This window comes from Neoarius graeffei, chromosome 25 (assembly GCF_027579695.1).
Source record: "Neoarius graeffei isolate fNeoGra1 chromosome 25, fNeoGra1.pri, whole genome shotgun sequence".
Taxonomy (NCBI): domain Eukaryota; kingdom Metazoa; phylum Chordata; class Actinopteri; order Siluriformes; family Ariidae; genus Neoarius; species Neoarius graeffei.
In genome coordinates this window covers 50830861-50857772 of record NC_083593.1, presented here as the reverse complement: position 1 = coordinate 50857772, position 26912 = coordinate 50830861, and the positions used below count along the sequence as shown (strand labels likewise).

Below are 26912 nucleotides of genomic sequence, written 5' to 3'. Positions count from 1 at the left end.
CAGTGGTCCCCAACCTTTTTTACGGCATGGACCGGTTTGATGTCAGACAATATTTTCACGGACCAGCCTTTAAGGTGTGGTGGATAAACTGTGGTATTTTCTAAATATAGTAATAAACGTGAATCCACTGTGTACTCGTATGCAACTTTATTAGCAGCATCCTCGTAACATCGCGTCAGCAACATAACATGAGTAATGTCCTCTCTCCAACATTCTTGGTCGCTGAGATAAGCGTCTTGACATGCGTCAAGAGCAGAGCATGTGAGCGGAGCGGACGAATTTTGAAAAGAGCGCGGAGCAGGATTTTTTTTTTTCAAGGATGGGAAGGATGGAGTGAGGCAATGGCCCGCTCCAGTTTCGCCCCGTTACCGCTCACATCACGAGTCTGAAGCATGCCCAACGTGGCTCAGAATGAACGACAGGTGTTTGTTTGCCACCTGCGCTCCGCCTGCTCATGATGCGTTTAGAGGCGGCTCAGAAAAACGCGTTTCCACGTGTTAAAAATTAATTAAGTGGTTGTAAGGGCTGTAAAAAGTGCGGGGGACAGAGGGCAGAGATACGGGAAGTGCTCCGCGTCCGCTACGCGCATGCGTGCACATATTTTTTGAGTGAGCATGGACTGGAGCGGGATGCAATCTTGGTGGAGCGCTGAGCGGTAGAGGGGCGAAGCGGCATGGTGTGACATTGAGCGGGGAGCGAGCGGAGCGACCACCTCCGTGAGCGAGGACCGAAATTCTCGCCGCTCCACTACGCTCACATGCTCTGGTCAAGCGTGAGTTATAGACGGATGTAACGGAGAGAATCCGGTCATTTTTCAAAATCAAACATCGTTCAGACTCAGATAATGAATGAAACGGAAATAGTGCAGGTTATTTATTCTTTCTGTGTGGCCCGGTACCAAATGACCCACGGACCGGTACCGGTCCGCGGCCCGGGGGTTGGGGGCCGCTGTCCTACACGATGTTCGTACTTTTTAGAGGAGGCTGAGCCTCCCTCGTTGTCTTAGAGCAATCACCCGTGCTGTATATGTGACAAATATTTCTGCAAATGCTGTCAATCAGAACCTTTCATCAGTAAAGTCCTGCATCTCCACAGATGGAGCTCAATCGGGTCTCTTCCAATATGGCGGACGCGTCGCCGCATAGTCTGCGCAAGCAACAGCTGCTGTTTGGAACACACCAGTAATGGTGGCCGGTTCCTGTTTGAACAAAAGTGCGCAGGTGGGACGAAACCCGTAGCTTTTTAACACACCACACAGCTGGTCTGACAATAACAGCGACGGAAAGCGCTCGATGCCTCCATCATCCGCGCCGGCAGGACGGACATCACGCTTTAACCGAGCCGCAGACCGGTAAGGTGACAGAGAAACATGTCGCTGAGGGTCCAGGGGGTCGTTAGGGGGTCATCATCATCATCATCATCACATCCTGGTGCTTGGGGAAGGATTGCTTTTATTTCTCAGTGCCTTATTTCTCTAAGCTGCGTAGTCAGGGCTCAGTGTATTCAATTAGATGCAATATTAAGCCACAAAATCACACACGTGACCTTTAGATGCTTTCATATCGGTTGTATAGGGGTTTATTAACAGTGTTATTAATGTGTTATTACATTATCAATGGTATAATAATATTCCTGATCATGAGGTGCTTTTCTTGTCCCTTTCCAGGATAATAATAATAATAATAATAATAATAATAATAATAATAACACAGAAGATAATAATAATAATAATTATTATTATTATTAGTAGTAGTAGTATTTCAATGTCACTGTTCTCAATACAATTAATGAGCGTATAGACCTGACTGTAAATGGTATAGCCCAGTTTAGGGGTGTTGGAAAGTTTCATTTACATGTTTCTTTCCTAAAACACGGGCTAGGAAACGTATTTTAGTGTTTACTAGTGATCAAATTTACCACGTGTCGTTTTATGAACCCAGAAACATTTATCTTTACTTTATTTAATATGTTTGAAGTCTTTCTTTTGTTGGTGACACCCACGCACACAGACAGTGCAGTGGTAGGTCCTGCGGTTCATCTGTAGGCGGTGTGAATGTTGTTGTCCTGATTGTCACTGCACTGATGCTCTAATGCGGACGTCTGTTATTTGTTTAGCAATATTGTGAGCTTTGTTAATAATAATAATAATAATAATAATAATAATAATAATAATGAGCAGAGGCTTCACAAACAACAGGACGTCCTACAAACCCCGCCCACCGCAATAAGTAGCGGATTTGCATAAAGTTCTTGGAAATAAAATTAAACCTTTCAAAATGGTGACGTTTCTAAAAATATATATCCTTGTCATAAATCATTCGCGGTGATTCAGTAATGTCACGTTTCCCTCACGTGTGTGTGTGTGTTTCCTATAGTTCATCCCAGTGATTATTCCTCTTGTTGGAAATTTACTTCCGGGTTTTAATTCATTTGAATATTTCTGACCGACCAATCGCAGACGAGATCGCTGGACACGTGGGAGAGCCTGCACGTGCTCTGTTTCCAAGGGCAAAACAAATGTCTGTTGCTAGCTGATTACGTCAGAAACAGAATCAGAAACAGAAACAGTTTTATTGCCAGGTATGTGGACACACACGAGGAATTTGACTCCGGTTCACTTAGCTCTCATAGTACAAAACAGATTAAAAAAAGCGTAGACACAAAATCAAACAAACAAGCAAACAACAACAACAAAAATAGGTGCATAGTGCAAACTAATCCAGGTAAGTCAAGTATGGAATAGTTAAATAAATATAAAGTATACAGTGTGCACAGAATGACGGTATAAGTGTGTTCAGATATTTTACAAGTGATATTACTGATATATGAATCTGGATTTTAGCTGTTCATCACAGAAAGGATTTCCCTTTTGGTGCAATATGGTGCATAGTGCAAAGATGAATAATAAATTTAAATAAGTATAAATATAAGTAACAGTGTGCACAGAATGACAGTATGAGTGTGCAGATATTTTGCAAGTGATATTACTGATATGTGAATCTGTATTTTAGCTGTTCATCACAGAGACAGCCTGAGGGAAGAAACTGTTCTTGTGTCTGGTTGTTTTTGCATACAGTGATCTATATCGCCTCCCTGAGGGGAGAAGTTTAAATAGATTGTGACCAGGGTGTGATGGATCCGCAGAGATGTTACCTGCCCGTTTCCTGACTCTGGACAGGTACAGGTCTTGGATGGAGGGCAGGTTGACACCAATAATTTTCTCTGCAGACCTTAATGTCCGTTGCAGTCTGTTCTTCTCCTGTTTGGTGACCGATCCAAACCAAACAGTGATGGAAGAGCAAAGAACAGACTGAATGATGGCAGAGTAGACTTGCGTCAGCAGCTCCTTCGGCAGGTTGAGCTTCCTGAGCTGGCGCTTATTTCTCTAAGCTGCGTAGTTAGGGCTCAGTGTATTTAATTAGATGTAATATTAAGCCACAAAATCACACACGCGACCTTTAGATGCTTTCATATCAGTTGTATAGGGGTTTATTAACAGTGTTATTAATGTGTTATTACATTATCAATGGTATAATAATATTCCTGATCATGAGGTGCTTTTCTTGTCCCTTTCCAGGATAATAATAATAATACAGAAAATAATAATAATAATAATAATAATAATAATAATTATTATTATTAGTAGTAGTAGTATTTCAGGGTGGCACGGTGGTGTAGTGGTTAGCACTGTCGCCTCACAGCAAGAAGGTCCGGGTTCGAGCCCCGTGGCCGGCGAGGGCCTTTCTGTGTGGAGTTTGCATGTTCTCCCCGTGTCCGCGTGGATTTCCTCCGGGTGCTCCGGTTTCCCCCACAGTCCAAAGACATGCAGGTTAGGTTAACTGGTGACTCTAAATTGACCGTAGGTGTGAATGTGAGTGTGAATGGTTGTCTGTGTCTATGTGTCAGCCCTGTGATGACCTGGTGACTTGTCCAGGGTGTACCCTGCCTTTCGCCCGTAGTCAGCTGGGATAGGCTCCAGCTTGCCTGCAACCCTGTAGAAGGATAAAGCGGCTAGAGATAATGAGATGAGATGAGATGAGTAGTATTTCAATGTCACTGTTCTCAATACAATTAATGAGCGTATGGACCTGACTGTAAATGGTATAGCCCAGTTTAGGGGTAATTTACATGTTTCTTTCCTAAAACACGGGCTAGGAAACGTATTTTAGTGTTTACTAGTGATCAAATTTACCACATGTCGTTTTATGAACCCAGAAACATTTATCTTTACTTTATTTAATATGTTTGAAGTCTTTCTTTGGTTGGTGACACCCACGCACACAGACAGTGCAGTGGTAGGTCCTGCGGTTCATCTGTAGGCGGTGTGAATGTTGTTGTCCTGATTGTCACTGCACTGATGCTCTAATGCGGACGTCTGTTATTTGTTTAGCAATATTGTGAGCTTTGTTAATAATAATAATAATAATAATAATGGGCAGAGGCTTCACAAACAACAGGACGTCCTACAAACCCCGCCCACTGCAATAAGTAGCGGATTTGCATAAAGTTCTTGGAAATAAAATTAAACCTTTCAAAATGGTGACGTTTCTAAAAATATATATCCTTGTCATAAATCATTCGCGGTGATTCAGTAATGTCACGTTTCCCTCACGTGTGTGTGTGTGTTTCCTATAGTTCATCCCAGTGATTATTCCTCTTGTTGGAAATTTACTTCCGGGTTTTAATTCATTTGAATATTTCTGACCGACCAATCGCAGACGAGGTCGCTGGACACGTGGGAGAGCCTGCACGTGCTCTGTTTCCAAGGGCAAAACAAATGTCTATTGCTAGCTGATTACGTCATTCCTGGAACCTGAAACCTGCTCCTTCCTCATGACTAAATACTATTAATAATAATAATAATAATAATAATAATAATAACGAAAACACATGTGAGGAAAGCTGCATGCAGTACTTCCAAAATGAAATCATGGCTGTTTCCATAACTGGACCAAACACCTTGCAATTCATGAAGGTGTACACCAAGGAATTGTTTGACTTGTTGACTTGTCTGTAACTCAGGTTCCCAACCCTGCTCCTGGAGAACCCTCTGTCCGACACATTTTAGTGTTGTCCCTGCGCTGACACACTTGATTCAAATAATCAGCTCATTAACATTCCTCACTGAGTTGAAGTGGGCATGTCAGAGCAGGCAAAACACTGAAATATACAAGACAAGGTGTACTCCAGGATCAGGGTGAGGAATCTGTGGTCTGAGGAATGAGCATGCTGTTATTTTCATCACAATTTCAAGATGTATTTGTGCCAACAGAGCCGAAGATGAAGCGAACATGATCAGTGCCGATGATGGCCCCTCTAAAAGCGAGGAGACCCGGGACGCCGGGCGGAAGAGGACATGTCCGCCTGAAACGCTGCACCTTCTGTTAGCCGTGGTGGTGTGGTTGGTCACAGGAACCACCATCTCCAGCCTGAACAAATGGATCTTTGCGGTGTACAACTTCAGATACCCGCTCCTACTGTCAGCTCTGCACATGCTCACGGCCATAGTTGTAGGAGTCATAAAGTACTGGTTTGTCCGAAACCAGGGCATGGCAGAGCAGGATCTGACATCCAGCGCCAAGTGCAAAGTGTTCCTGCTGAGTCTCACGTTCTGCGCCAGCATCGCCTTCGGAAATGTCGGGCTCAACTACGTGCAGCTGTCCTTCGCGCAGATGATCTACACTACCACGCCGATCTTCACCCTGGCAATCTCGTCTCTGGTGCTCGGCAAACAGCACCACGTCCTGAAATATACAGCCATGATGCCGATTTGCCTCGGGGCTTCGTTCAGCATCATGGGCGAGGTGCAGTTTGATCAGACGGGCTGTCTGTTCGTGCTCGCCGCCACCATGCTACGGGGAGTAAAGAGCATCCAGCAAAGTGAGTATGAAAACCCCCATCAGTCAGTGTGAGAGAATTTTATTGCATTTATAGCAACAAGACATTTAGGGTTTATTGGATTTAATGAATGTTCCTTCATTATTGACACTACAAGATATTCTCAGAAATTCACTGTCTCTGGGGTTGTACCATTAATTTGTATCTCCATCCATCCATCCATCCATCCATCCATCCATCCATCCATCCATCCATCCATCTTCAGTATCCACTCTATCCTAGTCAGGGTTATGATGGATCCAGAACATATCACAGGAAGGTGCCTGATTGGGACACCAGTTCAGGTTCACACTTGAGTGTTGCGAACTCTTCCACTGGTGTCCCATTAAGAGCGTAGTCTTACCTCAGTGTTCCCAGGACCATGACCAGGATAAAGTACGTATTGACGCTTTGCTACAAAAAGTTCAATAGTTTGTTATGTTGAAACCATTACTACACTTACTATGGGCTGTCAGTCAGTTGCCATGGCAACAGGAGGCACTCCATCCAGCTGTGGCTATTTTGAGAATTATTTTCACGGATGGAGCAAAAATATACAAAATACATATTTGTCCATATTGTGTCTGAAATGTCAGTTATTTGCAGGGCTTTGAACCAGAATTTTTTTCCTATTGGTTCGTTCCGAACAGAAACGGAATTTTAACGTTTCCGGTTTTGGGTTCCACCATTAAATAGACGTTCCCGAACCGGTTAGAACAAAAAAAAATTTCGTTCCCGGAATGGTTAATTACGTTCCCTGTCAGCTGTTTAACAAATGGCTATAAAATTATGTCTCTGTCTCATCCAGCTTAAGCCAAATGTAGGCTAATTCTATTACAACCTTCATTAAATAAGACAAGAAATAATTCAAAACAATTATTATTTCAAATGTTGGCGATTTGGATTCTCAGTATGTCTTTCCATCTACACAAACAGAAAAAGTGCCAAAAATGAAAGATAGTTCATTTAGTGTGTTACCAAAGGCTAGTCAGGCCCTATGCATTGATAGGCTAACAGAGGTTAACGTCATTTAGTGTTCGCGAGCCTCTCATTAACGTGGACAAATATATTGATATCGTGTTTGAAATTGACGTTTTTGAATAACGATAGACTGCAATATTTACCTCTTATTTAAGATGTGGAGACGTGATAGTAGTCCACCCTCCCGCTCTCTCCATTCAGTCAGCGAACGTCACACAGGAAGTGAACCCCAGCGGGTCATAGAAACTTGCGCAGGAGAAGAATGACTTTTTTATTTGTAGGCTACGGAAACTTTGAGGAACGAAATAAAAACCGGTATTAACCGGTTACCATTATTTTTAATAAGCGTTTCTGTTCCGGAACATAAAAAATAATAAAGTTTCTGGTTTCGTTTCTGTTCCATGTGAAATAGAAAAAGTTCCCGGTTTTCGTTTTCGTTCCTTGAACCGGTTCAAAGCCCTGGTTATTTGATATTCATTTCTCATTTCCCTGCGCAATTGACTTCGTTACTTTTAAAATTAACATCGACAAATACACACAGCGGAGCTACCTGGCAGTCTGCCGCTAATCCCTTGCAAAATCCTTTGCCCTGCTGCTTTTTTGGTGTGTCTGGCTAAGTTTTGGCTGAGCGCAAGTCCCAGCTCTAATAGTAACAGTTCGCCACTACTGTAGATCAAGATATTTATGATATTGTTGAAATGTCAAGTATCGTGATGTGATGTGATATTTTTCCAGAAATAGTCAAAACTAATTGAGTCTAAGGCCGAATCCCATTTCACCCCTTGGACCAACCCCTTGGCCCTTCCCCTCCATTTTGCGCGTTCACGTGAAGGGGTAGGGGTATCCCAATCCCAGTTAACGCGGAGGGGTAGGGGAAGGGGTAGGGCTTCTGTACCCCTTCAAACGGAGATTTTCCTGGAGCTGACTCCGAACGAAGGGGTTTGAGTGATTTCCCACAATGCCATGCGGATTTCAGCGAGATTTCATGCGGATTTCAGAAAGATGGCGGTTCCCGCGGCGAAAGATTGTCATAAATGTATTTTCTCCATTATTTATGTGTTTTAAGTTGTTATCCAGAGGAAACACGCCGCTTGATTCGCTTTCGAGCTGAGAATGAGCAGCGATTTCTGAAATCCAAGCTGCTGCTAAAAAGCTTTGGGAGTGAGTATTGTTTTCGGTTGCTTTACTGCGTACGTTTTGTTCTGTTATTCTCGCTTTTATTGTTTACATGAGTGTTCTGACACCTCATTCTGTCGGATGTGGTGCACGAAGTGCCAAAGATATCCCATTCAGTGGTGTTAGTTAACAAATCACACCCTGCCAGCAGAGATTTCTGCCTCTGGCTCTGACTGTAGCGGCTGGTCGCAGCCAATGACGCGTCGCGTTTTGCTAACGTAAACGCTGACGGAGGTACGCGATGACGTATGCGATTGTTGAACGGCTATCCCAATACGTAAGGGTTGAATTTCAAGCCCTATCCCTTGTAGCTCAGTTTCAAGGGGAAGGGCCAAGGGGAAGGCGGAGGGGAAGGGGTAGAAATTAGAATTGGGATTGGGCCTAATTGTGCTGTGATTTGAGATTACCCTTACTAGATATTTTCATCAAGAAAAAGAGGGTTAAGGAACAAGTAGATGGTCGTTTAGATGGTTTTATCAATGATCGATGATTGATTTAGAAGAACCTTAGCAAGCAACATTATGTCTTAAAGTGCCATTCCACCATTGGATGTATTTTTTTGGCATAAAATACAATATATTTTATGACAACATGACTAGACAGAGAAATCTTTTAGCTTCAAAATGATATATCAAACATAATTTTTTGACAACGACAAGTATATTAATTTTGCGACCAAAGTCACCTACCCTTTTAATTTCCGCGCGGTAGTGAAACGTGATGTCATCGGCAGGTTCCCCTTCTTGTGTACCACGTCACACGTGACGTGGCACAGATTATCAGCAATGGCGGATAGAACGCGATTTCCACTTGTCGATTGCTGTGCCGATATTCACCATCGACCGTCTCCTTTGGGCATCACTTGCTATTTTCCTTCGCTTCTTTTCCGAAGCTGACAATCGCGTTCTATCCGCCATTGCTGATAATCTGTGCCACGTCACACGTGACGTGGTACACAAGAAGGGGAACCTGCCGATGACATCACGTTTCACTACCGCGCGGAAATTAAAAGGGTAGGTGACTTTGGTCGCAAAATTAATATACTTGTCGTTGTCAAAAAATTATGTTTGATATATCATTTTGAAGCTAAAAGATTTCTCTGTCTAGTCGTGTTGTCATAAAATATATTGTATTTTATGCCAAAAAAATACATCCAATGATGGAATGGCACTTTAAGTGTTTTTATTTTTTTCGCAGACCGGTTTCCATCAAATCGTGCGTTCTAATTGGCTCATGAGCGGTCCGGAGTCCTACGATCCGGACCCCGGTTACGGACCTTTGGCGACTCGCTCATTCACAACAGCAACAAACATAGTAGCAATTTTTTGTCAACATTTATTTTTGCATTTTTCAGTATAATAGCATTAATTTTACAGCATGGATAGCGATAACGACAGTGTTCACAGTGAAAGCGAGTTTTACTACCCTGATGAAGACGAAATAAAAGAAAATATTTCAGGAGAAAGCCAAGTAGCAGGTTTGTTCTAAATATGGTTTCCCTTTCGGGGGCTCTCATTTTCTGTTAGAATTTGGTAAAGAAAAAAATAAATATATTATTTACCAGCTTAAAGGGCATATCCTGTACCAATTTAGTGTTTTTTTATATGAAAGTATGTCCCTTTACACACTCATCCAGAAGGGTAATTTTGCACAAGGCCATCTGTCTACAGCAGAAAAAAAATAAAATAACAAAATGCGTCTGGAAAAATCCCAAGGGAGTCTGGAGGAAGATTGATCCAGATTCGTGACGTCACGTGTGGATCCGCCAGCAGGCTGAGAGACAAACACAGGAACACCTAATTTAGAGCATAGTCTCTCTTATTTCTTACCCTGGCAACAGTCAACTTGTGAATTGCCGATTTTCTTGGTCTTTTTCTCGGCTCTGCTTGGTCCTCGGCTTCGAGGGCCTCGGTGGATGCGGCACTTCGCCTTCTGTCAGGGGAGACGAACACGGCTGGCTCCTTTGGTGACGCTGACACAGATGGAGACGGTGTTGCTTTGGGCATTCTGACAGATGGAACTGCGTCTTTTTTCAGATCAAGTTGCTTCTTGAAGCCCATTTCCCACTGCAAATAGTTCTCAAAGTTGTCGGGCTTTATGAAGTGAGCCCCGCATATGATGCTGTGGTCTGTTGCATGTTGGCAGTTTTTCTGGGTGCCTCGCACGAAGCGCTCACATTTCTCTCTCATTGTCCGGTCTTTTGGAAAACAATGAGTACTAATCCCATCACGATTGGTGTTGCTACACCCTCCTACGATACATCTGTTAGCCATTTTAATAATTACGCGATAATGTTGAAGAAATTTGCAGAAAACCACCAGGTCATTTTCTCATAAGCAAACCAGCGCTGCCGTAGGATTCAGAAGGAGGCGTCCCGCACGTGACGTCACGAAAATCAATGTTTGCCGGGAAATCCAAATGCCAAGTTTTTTCAGAGGCGGACCAATTTGCCTCAAATGGCTTGATTTCAACTGAATTTTTCTGGTATTGCGCAAGGTAAAAAAATTGCACAAAATGCAAAATGTGACTGATATTTGACCAAAGTTTAATATAAAATAAGAGAATTACACTGATCTTGCTCCTAAATATACCCAAGATGTGCCCTTTAAGATCGATCCATATCGTGAAATACTGTGACCTCGGCCTTGAAAATACTGACCACGGTCACAGTATTTCACAATACGGACCTCCCAGCTGGTAAATAATATATATTTATTTTTTTCGTGGTCCAGTTTCCATCAAATCCTGCGCTCTGATTGACTGGCGAGCGGGTCCGTATCCTACGATACGGACCCCAGTTACGGACCCCGGTTATGGACCTCTGGCGACTCGCTCGTTCACAACAACAACAAACATAGTATCATTTTTTGTCAACATTTATCTTTTTTTTATAAGATTTATTTATAAGATTATCAAAAATCTTATAAATTTTTGCCAGCATTTCTCAGGAGAATAGCATTAATTTTACAGCATGGATAGCGATAACGACAGTCTTCACAGCGAAAGCAAGTTTTACTACCCTGTGGAAGAAGAAATAAAAGAAAACATTTCTGGAGAAAGCTAAAAACCTCTAACTTGCTAACGCCGAGCAAAAACATGGCTGAATCCTGAATGACTCAATTTTGTATAAATGTATGGAATCAATTTTGTGCCAAAATGTTCATACAATACTTTTGAAATAGCAAACAAAAATGACAAATCAAAATACAAAAAAAGAGAAAAAAGTCAATTTTTTTAGACTGGCAAACAAATTATTCATGTAATTGTGCAAAATATCAGTCTATTACTCTTCAGAAACCTTTTATTTTTGTTCCGCGTCTTTCTCAGTTTTGCTTGCCGTAATTTATTTTGGTTGCGATTCCAGCTTTCTCGTTTGTGCTCCCTGACTTTTTGCTTGCAGTTTTGGCACAAACTTCACGTGTGGGTGGGCTGTCCAGGAATGCATTCCCATTGGCTAACTTGTGTTTGACTGACAGCTACGCTCAGCCATTCCCTACTCGGATTCTGGCGGACTGTTTGACGAGTGACCGATCCATTGACGGTAAACAAGGATGGAGTGGACTTCAGTGGCGACTATGATATTGAATTTACACTTTGTTGAATTAATTCAATATCATAGTCGCCACTGAAGTCCACTCCATCCTTGTTTACCGTCAATGGATCGGTCACTCGTCAAACAGTCCGCCAGAATCCGAGTAGGGAATGGCTGAGCGTAGCTGTCAGTCAAACACAAGTTAGCCAATGGGAATGCATTCCTGGACAGCCCACCCACACGTAAAGTTTGTGCCAAAACTGCAAGCAAAAAGTCAGGGAGCACAAACGAGAAAGCTGGAATCGCAACCAAAATAAATTACGGCAAGCAAAACTGAGAAAGACGCGGAACAAAAATAAAAGGTTTCTGAAGAGTAATAGACTGATATTTTGCACGGTTACACGAATAATTTGTTTGCCAGTCTAAAAAAAATTGACTTTTTTCTCTTTTTTTGTATTTTGATTTGTCGTTTTTGTTTGCTATTTCAAAAGTATTGTATGAACATTTTGGCACAAAATTGATTCCATATAAATAGGGGACTACATAGGTGGCAAAATGTAGTTTTTTTCCTGCCATGGAAATGCACTTGTATACCGAGGAGGAATCCATTTGCATTACAGCTGTGAATGAGGATTCAAAATGGCGGCTCGGCTCGGTTTTCCCTTTTGGGCGCTCTCGTTTGCTGTTAGAATTTGGTAAAGAAAAAATAAATATATTATTTACCAGCTTAAGGTCGGTCCGTATGGTGAAATACCGTGACCTTGGCCTTGAATACTGACCTTGGCCCAGAGGGCCTCGCTCAGTACTTTCAAGACCTCGGTCATGGTATTTCATGATACGGACCTCCCAGCTGGTAAATAGCATATATATATATATATATATATATATATATATATATATATATATATATATTTTAACTTTAAGAAGTCAGAAGTGATTAATTATTTAAGGTATGGCTATAGCCATGCTGTTTATATTCACTGTTATTATTATTATTATTATTATTATTATTATTATTTTAGTTCACAGTGTAAAGTTTCTAAATGAACGTTCTTTCCTGGGAGGCGCCGTGTCCAGGAATGGAAGCTGACTGACGTCAAATGCTACTTTTGGTCTTTCCCATGAAGCCACCTTTCCATCATCATTATGTCCCAGACAGCTGTTTGAGCTGCTGTTGAATCTTTCAGTCAGAGACACACCGATTTGTCCCGATGCCCGCTTTTTATACGTATTTTCTTTACGCATCTCACTTCATGATCCAATCGTAGCTTTATTGATGGAGGGATGTAGAGCCGAGTTCCATAACAGAAGTATTCAGATACATGAAGACTTGATGGTGTAATGGTCACATGAACATACGCTGAGTCATCCATCTGATGACTAAAACAGACCCAGTGTGAAAACACCCGAAGATAAATAACGTGTATCATTATGTTTCCAGAAATGGCGGAACAGCACAGTGTGAAAGAGCGCACTCCCAGGAAGTGTAATCTATTTTTATTCAGTGCTTACAAAAATAAACTGGTTTATAAGGCACACAGGAGAAAAAGACGACTGGTAAACAAGTATGAAAATCGTTCAATTCACGGCTTGTTGCTATAATTTTCTTGTGATGTTATAGCCACGCCCACATTTTAAACACATCATGTATAAAGTCTCGTTTATGGATCATGCAGTTCAGTCAGTACTCGAAAACTCGCATGTGATGGATCATGATAGTACAATAAATGTGTTTGTACCACAGTGCTTCTTTCTGATTGGATTCTTGTTTCTGATTGGTCAAAAGGTGTTTCTTTAATAACAGCAGGTCTGACAGTAGTGCTGGCTATAATTCAAACCACAGCTTTATATTAATACCTTACTGTATGGCAGACGCTCCACATAACCAGATTAAAAACCATTTTCAGTGGTAAAACTGTGACTTGACATTTTCTAGAACAAAGTGTTTCCCGATTTCTCAATAACCTGCATTGTCTTGTCTTTTTTTTCTTTACAAGAGAGAAGAAAGTGGTTGGTGATAAAACTAGTCTTTACAACTGTCGTAACGGAAGTGATAACAGAAACTAATATGCTTCATGGACATTTCACAACATTAAACATAACTGTAAATGGATAAAAAGCACAACTTGTCATTCTTTAATGAATACAAAGATGTAATAGTTGACAAATTTCTGTAGTATAAGAGGAATACAATGTTTTTTTCTTTACAGGAAACAGGAACATTACACCACCCGTCGTTGATTATTTTCCTCTAACAGCACACCCCTGAGCGTTTGAAACATTTAACAGTTATTCCACGAAATTGAGTCGTACATGAGCTGATAGCCAACGAGGCGCGTAGCACCGAGTCGGCTATAATCCATATACGACGAGATTGAGTGGAATAACTGTTTTATTCTATCCACATTCACTGGATTTTGAGAAACGGAGCGTTTTTATTTTTTGCAAATTTGATTAAAAAAGGTTATACAAAACGTCCAACAAAATCATTTCCGCTTAACAAACCGGCGAAATGATGGTAGCAATTTGTGAAAAATGCGATGATAATAAATCTTGAAAAATAAAAGATACGTTCTTACCATCAAATACTTTTATTCCATATTTTGTTGCGTTTTTAAAAAATTTGTGCAGTTTTGTTTTCAAGTAGAATTTTTATTTCGTCCTTGGTTGTTTCAGAAACACATGCCGCCATTTTGTTTTTCTCTACTCACGGTGTATGAGCTGATATCCTAGTAGTAGAGTAGCCAATCAGAGCACGCAATTGCTCATATCCAGTGAATGTGGATGAAATAACATCGAATACACATTACATGTTTTTAACATTGTCCAGGACACAGTTATGGAAAATAGACAAATTGGTTTCAGCTGGACTTCATGATGTTAAGTGGTGTCCACAGGAAAGTAATTAAACTGGTGTTTTTCACAGAGACATTGAAAATCACATGACTGAATCACATGATTCTCCTCTGAGAAATGCACGTCTGAACCACGTTTATCAACTCATTGCGTGTTACAGAACAAGACAAGCTCTAAAACATCGTGTTTAAAGTAAGGATTAAAGACACTTGGTCCTGGATTTCCGTCACACGGATCTAATTAACGCACAACTAAAAGCTTTCGAGTCGAGTTTTAGGTCACACGGTTATAAAAGGCCACAGGGTCTTATCTTCTGTCTTATCTGTTGGGTTTTTCTAAACTCTAAACCATTTTGATGATGATACTCGGCATGAATAAGTTACTTAAATTAGTTATTTTTTAAATTTACAGAGTGATATTTTAGTAAAACAAACCTTGCGGTTTTATGTAAATTGCATGATTTAAACTCGAGTGCAAGACTTAAACAAACTGTAGCTTATTAAAGGAGAACTGAAGTCATTTTTACAACCCCGATTCCAAAAAAGTTGGGACAAAGTACAAATTGTAAATAAAAACGGAATGCAATGATGTGGAAGTTTCAAAATTCCATATTTTATTCAGAATAGAACATAGATGACATATCAAATGTTTAAACTGAGAAAATGTATCATTTAAAGAGAAAAATTAGGTGATTTTAAATTATGACAACAACACATCTCAAAAAAGTTGGGACAAGGCCATGTTTACCACTGTGAGACATCCCCTTTTCTCTTTACAACAGTCTGTAAACGTCTGGGGACTGAGGAGACAAGTTGCTCAAGTTTAGGGATAGGAATGTTAACCCATTCTTGTCTAATGTAGGATTCTAGTTGCTCAACTGTCTTAGGTCTTTTTTGTCGTATCTTCCGTTTTATGATGCGCCAAATGTTTTCTGTGGGTGAAAGATCTGGACTGCAGGCTGGCCAGTTCAGTACCCGGACCCTTCTTCTACGCAGCCATGATGCTGTAATTGATGCAGTATGTAGTTTGGCATTGTCATGTTGGAAAATGCAAGGTCTTCCCTGAAAGAGACGTCGTCTGGATGGGAGCATATGTTGCTCTAGAACCTGGATATACCTTTCAGCATTGATGGTGTCTTTCCAGATGTGTAAGCTGCCCATGCCACACGCACTAATGCAACCCCATACCATCAGAGATGCAGGCTTCTGAACTGAGCGCTGATAACAACTTGGGTCGTCCTTCTCCTCTTTAGTCCGAATGACACGGTGTCCCTGATTTCCATAAAGAACTTCAAATTTTGATTCGTCTGACCACAGAACAGTTTTCCACTTTGCCACAGTCCATTTTAAATGAGCCTTGGCCCAGAAAAGACGTCTGCACTTCTGGATCATGTTTAGATACGGCTTCTTCTTTGAACTATAGAGTTTTAGCTGGCAACGCGGATGGCACGGTGAATTGTGTTCACAGATAATGTTCTCTGGAAATATTCCTGAGCCCATTTTGTGATTTCCAATACAGAAGCATGCCTGTATGTGATGCAGTGCCGTCTAAGGGCCCGAAGATCACGGGCACCCAGTATGGTTTTCCGGCCTTGACCCTTACGCGCAGAGATTCTTCCAGATTCTCTGAATCTTTTGATGATATTATGCACTGTAGATGATGATATGTTCAAACTCTTTGCAATTTTACACTGTCGAACTCCTTTCTGATATTGCTCCACCATTTGTTGGCGCAGAATTAGGGGGATTGGTGATCCTCTTCCCATCTTTACTTCTGAGAGCCGCTGCCACTCCAAGATGCTCTTTTTATACCCAGTCATGTTAATGACCTATTGCCAATTGACCTAATGAGTTGCAATTTGGTCCTCCAGCTGTTCCTTTTTTGTACCTTTAACTTTTCCAGCCTCTTATTGCCCCTGTCCCAACTTTTTTGAGATGTCTTGCTGTCATGAAATTTCAAATGAGCCAATATTTGGCATGAAATTTCAAAATGTCTCACTTTCGACATTTGATATGTTGTCTATGTTCTATTGTGAATATAATATCAGTTTTTGAGATTTGTAAATTATTGTATTCTGTTTTTATTTACAATTTGTACTTTGTCCCAACTTTTTTGGAATCAGGGTTGTAGATTGCTTTATTTCTTAATTAACGTGCTATTCAGTTACGTTTTCGGTTTTAGTAACCTTATATTGTGACTCGTATTGGCAACTAATTGCAATTAATTATTATACTTATCGGCCTGTTCGGTTTTTAGCCATGTTGAATTTAGTTCGTTTGGTCCACGGCAGGCGTCGCTTATCTGCGCGATCTTCACGAGACCTGCGAGAGACTTCGAAACGTGAAGAAGTGTCAGCCAGGTGTCAGTGCCGCCATTTTGAAAACTGTTTTCCAAATGAAATATTGCAGAAAAACGAGTTTAAATGACGATTACTGCCTACTTTATTCAAACTTTCCTGATTGCTATCAAAACAAACAAAACTTCCGGCTTGATTACATCAGCATTCGAAATTGCATCTTTTGACAACGTTGGCAGATGTTGGTCACTTTGATTTCCGCTGTACGTTTTACTTCTGTCCTACGATGTCTCGCACAGGTCTCAACGAATCTCGTTTATGGCCATTGCTTTGACATGTGGACTGATATATTGCATAGCATATTTCAAACACTCATAACTTGCTCTAGCAGTGACAAAGTAGCGATCAAAAATGCATTCCTATATTTAATAAAATGAGATAAATAGAATTTTGATAATAAAAAATTTGCCTTCAGTTCTCCTGTAAATACTTTGGAAGGAAGAAAGAAAGAACTGACAGAGCTGATAATATTTGATTCATACCACTTTTCCAAACTCGGTACATTTCCTCATCAGATGTAAAAATCTTTCCCTAGATTGAGTGAGGAAAAGGATTGTCTGCAAGCTGCAATTTGAGTTTTCCTCTTTCTGAAGCTTCTGTACAGCTGAGTAATCGGGCGCAGATACTCATGTGGGTCGACGTGTTAGTGTCACATTTCAGTGGGTTATTTTTGCAGGCTTGCTTACGGTATGACCGGGTCAGTACGTGTTCCAACAGACTTCAAATTCACCTGCTCTTATGAAGAGATCACTGTGGAGTTTCTGTCTTAATTCCTGCTTCTTCCATTATACCTGTGTGTGTAGATGTAGACACCTGACCATCACACCCATATGTGGTTCTTCTCCAAACTGTTGCCACAAAGTTGGAAGCACACAGTTGTCTAGAATGTCTTTGTATGCTGTAGGGTTACAATTTCCTTCACTGGAACTAAGAGGCACAAACCTGTTCCAGCATTACACGACAATGCCCCCATGCACAAAGCAAGCTCCATGAAGATATGGTCTGCCAAGATTGATGAAGTTAGAAGAACTCGAGTGTCCTGCACTGAGCCCTGACCTCAACCCCACTGAACACCTTTGGGATAAACAAATCCCCAGAAGCTTCCCAGAGTGGAGGTTATTATAACAGCAAATGGGGACTAAATCTGGAATGGGATGTTCAACAACAACATATGATTGTGACAAACAGGTGTGCACATACTGTTGGCCCGATATCATATCTGTGCCTTTGTTAATCTGCATGTCTTGTACCTTTTCAGGCATCCTGCTCCAGGAAGAGAAGATCAATTCTGTCTTCCTTCTCTACCTGATGGCAATCCCCAGTTTCTGCATCCTGGCTGTGGCAGCTCTGGTCCTGGAGAACTGGGCTGCTCTTCAGTCACCCCACCACTATGATGGCCATCTGTGGGGCTTCATCATGCTCAGCTGCCTGGGCTCTGTGCTCTATAACTTGGCGAGCTGCTGCGTGATCAGCCTCACATCCGCCGTCACGCTGCACATCCTGGGCAACCTGAGTGTGGTAGGAAACCTGCTGCTCTCCCAGCTCCTCTTTGGCAGCCAGCTTTCTGCGCTGAGTTGCGCTGGGGCCGCGCTCACACTCTCTGGCATGATCATCTACCAGAACTCAGAGTTCATCATTGCATACATTGATGCCCGCCGCGCAAAAGCCTCAAATGGCAAGATCTGCACTGATGAGACGGAACCTTATTCAGGATGCACTTATGAGACGTCTTCGTGTCTAGATCTGTCCCAGGAGCCATGTTTAGAACTTTCCTCAGAACCATCTCTAGAACTGTACGATGATTCTGAACCATGGGAAGAACTATACAATGATCTAGAACCACATCCAACACTTGATCATGATCTAGAGCCATCTCCAGAACTGTGCTATGACCTCCAAACATCTCCAAAACTGTGCCATGTCCAAGAACCATATACACTTGATCATGTCCTAGAACCATCTTCAGAACTGTGCCATTACCTAGAACCATACTCAGAACCACCTCCAGCACAAGACCATGACCTAGAACAATCCTCAGAATTAGTCCAAGATGTAGAACCATCTGCAGAACTAGATCGTGACTTAAACCCATCTTCAGAACTAGACCATGACCTAGAACCATCCTCAGAAATAGTCCAAGACCCAGAACTATCCTCAAAATTGGATCAAGTCCTAGAACCATCCTCAGAAATAGACCAAGACCCAGAACCATCCTCAGAATTAGACCAAGTCCTAGAATCATCTTCAGAACTAGGCAATAAGCTCAGACCATCCTCAGAGCTAATCCACAATGTAGAACCATCCCTAGAGCTAATGCATGACCTAGAACCATCCTCAGAACTAGTCCATGACCTAGAACCATCCTTTGAACTTGTCCGTGACCTAGAACCATCCTCAGAACTAGTCCACAATGTAGAACCATCCCTAGAGCTAGTGCATGACCTAGAACCATCCTCAGAACTAGTCCATGACCTAGAACCATCCTCAGAACTAGTCTGTGACCTCGAACCATCATCACCACTTGGCAATAACCTAGAACCATCTTCAACACCAGACCATGATTTAGAACCATCTCCAGCACTGGACCACGTCCATGGCCTTGTCCATGACCTAGAACCATCCTCAGAACTAGTCCATGACCTAGAACTGTCCTCAGAATTAGTCCATGACTTAGAACCAACCTCAGAACTTGTCCATGACCTAGAACCATCCTTAGAGCTAGTCTGTGACCTTGAACCATCCTCAGAACTAGTCCGTGACCTCGAACCATCATCACCGCGAGATAATAGCCTAGAACCATCCTCAGAACTAGTCCATGACCTTGAACCATCATCACAGCTAGACAATAACCTAGAACCATCTTCACCACCAGACCATGATCTAGGACCATCTCCAGCACTGGACCACGTCCATGGCCTTGTCCATGACCTAGAACCATCCTCAGAACTAGTCCGTGACCTTGAACCATCATCACCGCTAGACAATAACCTAGAACCATCTTCACCACCAGACCATGATCTAGAACCATCTCTAGCGCTGGATCACGTCCATGGCCTTGTCCATGACCTCGGACATTCGTTAGAACTGTATGATGACTCTGAGTCACTTCGAGAATTCTCTCTTGAAGGTTACAGTGACGTAGAACCATCAGCAGACCTAGAACTAGCTCTAAAATCTGACAAGAGGACAGAGACAAGGTTCCACGAGAAAATGGACTGAGGACAGAAAGACAAACTGGAAATCATAAACTATGGTCCTTCCTTACATGAAGCTCCAATGAATCTTATCTGGAGGTTTAACTGGTTTTTCTTGTGAGCTCCTGTGACACATAGTTACTTCTTTTCCATCAACATGGTGCAGATGATGGTTCTGGGAACCTCTTTTAGGGACCCATCCCAAGTTTTGGCTCCTTTTACCAATGCCTAGCATAGAAATAACCATTGTGGGTCATGAGTTGCTTTTGTTGTCATGGTCACTACATGACCTGCATATTCTTGCTAAATAATGCCACTGGTTCTCTTTGGCCAGCTAGGGACTCGGTGTAAAAAAGCACAGAACGGTTCCATCAGCACAAGTCCTATATTGGTGGAAAGGTGATAAATGTGGTCCGAGCCACAGTACCAGTACCTCCTCACTGTGCCAATATGTTTATCTCCAAGTTCACAAAACCCTGACACTGACTTTTTGAATCGTATCTATTATGGTTAAATACACACCGGTTGGCATAAACACTCCTGTGTGAGTGCAGAAGACTGATCTGATATTTATCTCCACTGTGAAGCCACAAACCAGGTGTCTGTTGGATTCTGGGTAACGCCGCCATTCTGCAGGTCGTCTTTGGATTGCTCAAGCACTTTTTTTTTTCGTAAAAAAAAAAACACAAAAAACCTCAGTGATTACAAATGAAGAAAAGCCCACATTGGTGGTTTGGAGGTACTCTTCTTCTTCATGCTCTGCTAGTCTGGAAGGAGCTTTTAAAGGCAGCTCTCATGTGTCAGGTGTTCATTATAATTTTTTTTCCTCAAGCTTACGTTTACATAAACTGCACACTAGTGAGATTGTCTCATTTTTTATTTTTGCTTAATTCAAAGTAAAGATGGACATTTAAGAAAACGGCTTGTTTGGTAGGTAGAAAAATAGACATGTCTACCTAGATAAAATAAACTGTAAAAAGTAAACAGCCATTAGCAAGTTTACACAGTGGCATGTGATTAACAAACAGTAACGAATATTTAAAAGCGTTCCACTTACTGCAAAGATATGAAGAATGCTTGTGAAGCTATGAGGCATTTGTCAGGAAGTCTGTTTCGCCCAAAATCTTTTGATCATAAAAACATCACCAAATTATCTTACGTTCACTTCAAGCTAGACGGCCTTTCGATTTCATAAAATCGGTGAAATTTAGTTCCGTCTGAAATGTGGTCATTGTGATTATATGTTTATTTCTGTAATATCTCACAAAATATCAGGCCGTTCTGTGGCTGGGAAGGTATTTAATTTGAGGGGATTAAAGCAAATAATGTGCATGAAATCGCTCGCTTTGCGCAATCAAGCAGACAGAGGAAGTCCGTGTGTGTGCGCATGCGCAGGTTTACCACCTTCTTCTTCTTTTGGGTTTTACGGCAGCTGGCATCCACAGCGTTGTATTACTGCCATCTACAGGTTTCCCTTTGAGCGTACACTGACAGTTCCATCATTCTGTCGCTAAACGAACAGCTGATCACACCGAGGTGCTCGCTGACCGCCGATATTTATTAGTTTGGTCCTGCGTTTCCTTTCCTTCGCAATATGTCTTTTCTTCTCGCTTTTCATTACTGTAGTCGGTCTTTCACGTTTCATTCACACACTCACGTCCTCCATTTTTCTCTCCTGTTTCAAATTTGTATCCCACAATACCTTGCGCGAACGGGGAAAGCCCACCACGTCATGCATGACGTAGTATCTTGAATTGGGTCATGGTGAAGCAGGAAAAAATAGTGGAGAATTTAGGGCCACGTGGCTTTAAAGTCATTAATTGTTCTATTTTTAAAAAAAAACCTAACAGACCCCTTCGCAGGTTTGTAAACAAACCGACCGTTGCCAAGATGCGCGCGCAGCCTGGACCCAGAAACAATGGCGCTGCCCATAGACCGGCATTATGAGCTGTCAGATTATGCCAAACAATTGTCGTTACAAGATCGAGAATGCTACATAAATAAGTTAACTCTAACAAGTGGACATCGCCTACCGGATCCGCATTTAATTAAAGAGTGGACGGACGATGTTAGTAAGTTCCCTGGTATACAATGGCCAGATATATGCTCGTACCTTATTGACAAGACTTCAGTGTACACCCACGAAAACCTTCGTGCCTACAAGTCTTTAGACGCATATGATTATGTTATGTGCGGGCATGTACAACTTGATTAACAATGGGACATTCATATTCATTTTGTTTTAATCAAATTATGCCAGTGATGTGATGGCAATGTGGCTTTAGCTACAACAGCAAATACCAACACTAAACAGCAATTTGCAGGAGGTAATGGCATGAAAGGAATGATAGTGTAAAGAGTGCAGCTAAGAGAAATCAGAGCTGCGTAAAAAGCGAGAGGCAGAGAGCAGAAATGAAACTGAACCGGGCGGGAGCTAGGTTAGAGCAGTCAACGTAAGTTGGCATTTAGAGTGAGGGCACACAATTTTACCTTTCCATCCTTGCTTTAAAATTGTGATTTTCGGCATACACAAATAATGACGGCACAAAATCTGGACTGCTTGAGTCAAGCGAGACCTCTCCTACAAACAAAATTGCATGCAAAGCTAAGTTAACATGCTAACAATATTCATTACATTGTGTAACTATGACCCAGCTAACCAGACAAACGTTACCAAAGTATTTTGCTACATCAATAAACGAAGACTAGAAAGAATAAAAAAGAAAGATTTAATAAATAGCCTGATCTTACCTGTGATGAAGTGGGCGCTGCAAACCCGCGCATTTTTGATAGTGCTTTCATCCCAGTCTACACGTTTGATGGCTTGTAGTCATAGACGTCGGCGATTTTTTTGGAATGGGTGAGATCCTGCTGGAATTCTGAACATTTTAACCCCATCACTGCTACGATTCTGACACCCGACAACACAACAACTAGGCATTTCTGAGTCTTTTTTGGGTCCAGGCTGCGCGCGCAATTTCCGCTTTTGTATGAATGACGTTTACTGCGAAGGGGTCTATAAAATTGGAAGTCTGTGATTCGAATTCAGTAGCTTTCGGTCGACTAAACAAAAATAATTGGGCGTCGGGGAAAATTCTTTTTATGACCTAAACTTGAAAAATCTGAAAGGCAGTCTAGCTTTCAAAAGATATTGTAAAGTAGGAAGTTGATAATTTTCATATCATACCATGTCCTGAAGTGTTTTGTTCTTTTTATACCACAGCACTTTGTCAACTATTACAATTATTAATTTATTAAAGAACAAGACAACTGTTTCTAGATACATTTCGTGTCATGGTAGTTCCTGTTAGCACTTGTATATAGCATTATACAGTACATAGTTATTAGTATATTATTATATTATAATAGGATAAAACAGTTGTTCCCTCGCTACTCTCTCCTTTTCTCTGTCTTGAAGTTAATATGGGTATTGAGGCACTCCTGATGAGCAAAATATTCGCAGGGGCACAAAATCAACCTGAATAGAATCATAATATTATAACGTCATGAATGAACCATCGAATTGTCTAGTGTCGGGTATTTCACGTCAATAAATCACTGCACTGTCTTGTGACAGTGAGGCCAATAATGAGATGCGCATCACAGTTACGAGACATATTTATTCCTTTCTTTGACACCGCATGCCATGTGCCAGAAACAACACCACGACATTTATTATGGTGTGACTCTGCTGGGTGCCTGGTGGACAGCAGTGAACCAGCGCTTTCACTTTACATCGGTACTCAGAGATGTCCACAAGCGCCAGCGACCGGCGTTTTTTTCCGCCTACACAGACGGTCTGCGCCGGCTACTCAATCCCAGGAAAAAACCCAACAACTTGCCTTTCAATGTTCAAGCGATTTATATAATCTCCGCTGCCCATAATTTCCTGCAAATCCAGTTATTCCACCATGAAATTGTCTTTGATTTGGGTCTAGAAGCGACGCCATATTTGTTGATCGATTCTCGTGCTCTGATTGGCTGAGCCGGACCACGTGGCCATGCCGTAGTGTATGTAGTTATGTTACAGAGCCAGGCAGCGTACTACTGAGAAAGCCAAGCACGTATACATCTGGAGGGAAATTACCTACATATTTTGCAAGTATTTTACAAGGAAATGATTCGTAATTTATTAGCTAAGAATGCACCAGAAGGCATGTAAATTTCAAAATTTTCTGGGGGGGGGCGCATGCCCCCAGACCCCTCTAGCATTAGCATGCCTTTGCATTAGCCGTAAATTCCAGAGCCGCTTACTACTTTTTTTTTAGCCGGCTGCTTAGGATTTTCTGGAGAACCTTGGTATTATATCATTACCATCGTATATTATCAGAAAAACAACTACTGGAAAGCATCCTCCTCGAACGAATGCAGCGTATGAGCTCCAAGGGTTCGAGCTGTAAGCTTGATATTTCAAACTTGATGTCAGACAGTTGCCTGGTTACCGCCGTCAATTGTACAACAAGCTAGTGGACTAATTAAACTGTTTTAAATAGTTTTATATGAAACTGTCATGAATATTTTCCATAAAATGTGTTGGTAAATAATCCCGTGTTATTTTTTAAAAAGCAAATTAAAAATACGCGCTGGATAAAACCCCATCTATCTTATGTAAATAAAGATACAAATTTCGTCGTTCGGTGGTCAAGCGTTTGAGATACATTGCCTTGTACTTACGATTGGGTTCCCTGTGGTGATATACATACGTCGATCGTACGTACGGACATGGTACGGTCGCAAAAGCCATCAAAAATCAGGTTGATGCATTACCGTATTCTCTTAAATATGGAGCTGTGCATGCAGGAAGCTTCATAAGAAAAGCATAACCTCCTCTGTCCTGAAGACTTTCCTGTGGCATAAAACTTACGGCCTGTTACAAAACTGACACTGGAGACTCCTTCCTTAAATGTTGATAGATAGATAGATAGATAGACAGACAGACAGACAGACTTTATTTCAACAGGTTGGCCCATTCAGCACAGCTGGTATCCATAGGGGCCCTGCAAAACTATAATTTACAAAAATACAATATGCAACTATACTAATTTACAATTTCAAGAATACGTTACAATAATCTTTAAGAATCTCATTGAATATAATTAATCTAAAAATTTTATTAAAACTACCATAATGGTCTTAAGAGGAAAAAAAAAGAAAGTAACAAAAATATAATAATTGTATAAATAAAACTATGAAAAATATGACCTAATGAGCCTTTTAAATTGATTTCAAGACGTAGCTGATTTAATATTTGCTGGCAGTGAATTAAAAAGTATAATTAAATATTTCCTTCCAAAAAAAGTCACTATATCTGCTACACAAGTCCCTGTGATTGAATGGTTACTATAGAAACGCTGATGTATTAGAAAAAGTGCATTAATAATAACCTGTTAACCTTGAAGCCAGAACTACTGTCAGAGCTGCTGTTCTAGAAAATTAATCAACACCTTCTGACCAATCAGATTGGAGAATTCAACTGCACTGTCGTATCGGTGGAATGAATATTTACAAATTCAAGTTTAAAATGTAACCATGTTATTACAGTACTTTATAAATTCTAGTTTTCATCTCCGGTTCTACTTGTAACTGTTTCTAAGGCGGGGCGTACGGGGCGTGTCCTCATCAGTGTGCTTTGGTTTCAATGTACACTACCGTTCAAAAGTTTGGGGTCACTTTGAAATGTCCTTATTTTTGAAAGAAAAGCACTGTTCTTTTCAATGAAGATCACTTTAAACTAATCAGAAATACACTCTATACATTGCTAATGTGGTAAATGACTATTCTAGCTGCAAATGTCTGGTTTTTGGTGCAATATCTCCATAGGTGTATAGAGGCCCATTTCCAGCAACTATCACTCCAGTGTTCTAATGGTACAATGTGTTTGCTCATTGCCTCAGAAGGCTAATGGATGATTAGAAAACCCTTGTACAATCATGTTAGCACAGCTGAAAACAGTTGAGCTCTTTAGAGAAGCTATAAAACTGACTTTCCTTTGAGCAGATTGAGTTTCTGGAGCATCACATTTGTGGGGTCGATTAAATGCTCAAAATGGCCAGAAAAACATGTCTTGACTATATTTTCTATTCATTTTACAACTTATGGTGGGAAATAAAAGTGTGACTTTTCATGGAAAACACAAAATTGTCTGGGTGACCCCAAACTTTTGAACGGTAGTGTACCTCTGAGAATTTCGTTTACAGGCAAGATGGCCGCTTCTATAACGTTCAAACGTTCTGTGATGCCGTGAAGCTTTGTTTGTGTTTATAGATGACAGGAGGTCCTACAGTCTCCTGAACCACATCTAAGTGCCAACTGGTTTGAGGCAGAACCTTTAAAAAAAAAAAAACGTATAGAAAAACATTGGGGTGACACAGACTTCCTTTATATCAGCCTCACAGCTTGAGAGCAAAACTATACGGACAAAGAGCAACGTCTTTACTCACGATTGGATATCTGGAGCATGTTATGTAAAACCTCATTATCAGGTTTTATTATTGGACCTATCCCGTGTCTCTAAGGATACTCGGATGTCTTGAGCACGGCCGGAACGAACACTGAAACGGGAATGTGTTCATCGCTTGTGCTTTTTGTCTAGCTCACATTTTCCTTGACGTTTTCTGCTCAGTATTATTCATGGTGTTGGGATTGTGCCTGCTGTATTTCTGACTCACACAGCAGCACCAGGAGAGGTTGTATTTGGAAGCAGCGTGTAGTGCTACGGTCGCTCACTCACTGCTGAGTGTACGTCACCATCTACTGGACAGAGAGTAGATTTTTTAAAATCATTTTTATTTATTTTTTTGTTGCATTTTATTGAATGTAAATTGCACTGGTTCCTTCTTGCAAGGACAGTTTTAGATTAAAGCAGATTTATAACCGCGTCCGAAGTCGTTCTCGGGACTCAGTACGTAGTAAACTGCTCAGTTTGGTTTCAGAGCTGATA

At 41.2% G+C, this 26912-nt stretch overlaps 1 protein-coding gene across 2 annotated transcripts; it reads left to right on the top strand.

Annotated features, from left to right (window-relative positions):
* The first annotated feature begins 1286 nt into the window (after nucleotides 1-1286).
* On the top strand, nucleotides 1287-25065 carry slc35e4 (solute carrier family 35 member E4). Of its 2 annotated transcripts, none has more exons than XM_060908279.1 (3): nucleotides 1287-1351; nucleotides 5273-5880; nucleotides 18037-25065. In XM_060908279.1, exons 1-3 carry the CDS (start codon nucleotides 1293-1295, stop codon nucleotides 19995-19997), a joined length of 2628 nt encoding a protein of 875 aa, XP_060764262.1. In that variant the 5' UTR covers nucleotides 1287-1292; the 3' UTR covers nucleotides 19998-25065. The 2 variants fall into 2 exon arrangements, with proteins under 2 accessions (XP_060764262.1, XP_060764263.1); XM_060908280.1 differs by lacking the exon at nucleotides 1287-1351 and adding an exon at nucleotides 2598-2723.
* Nucleotides 25066-26912: the final 1847 nt, after the last annotated feature.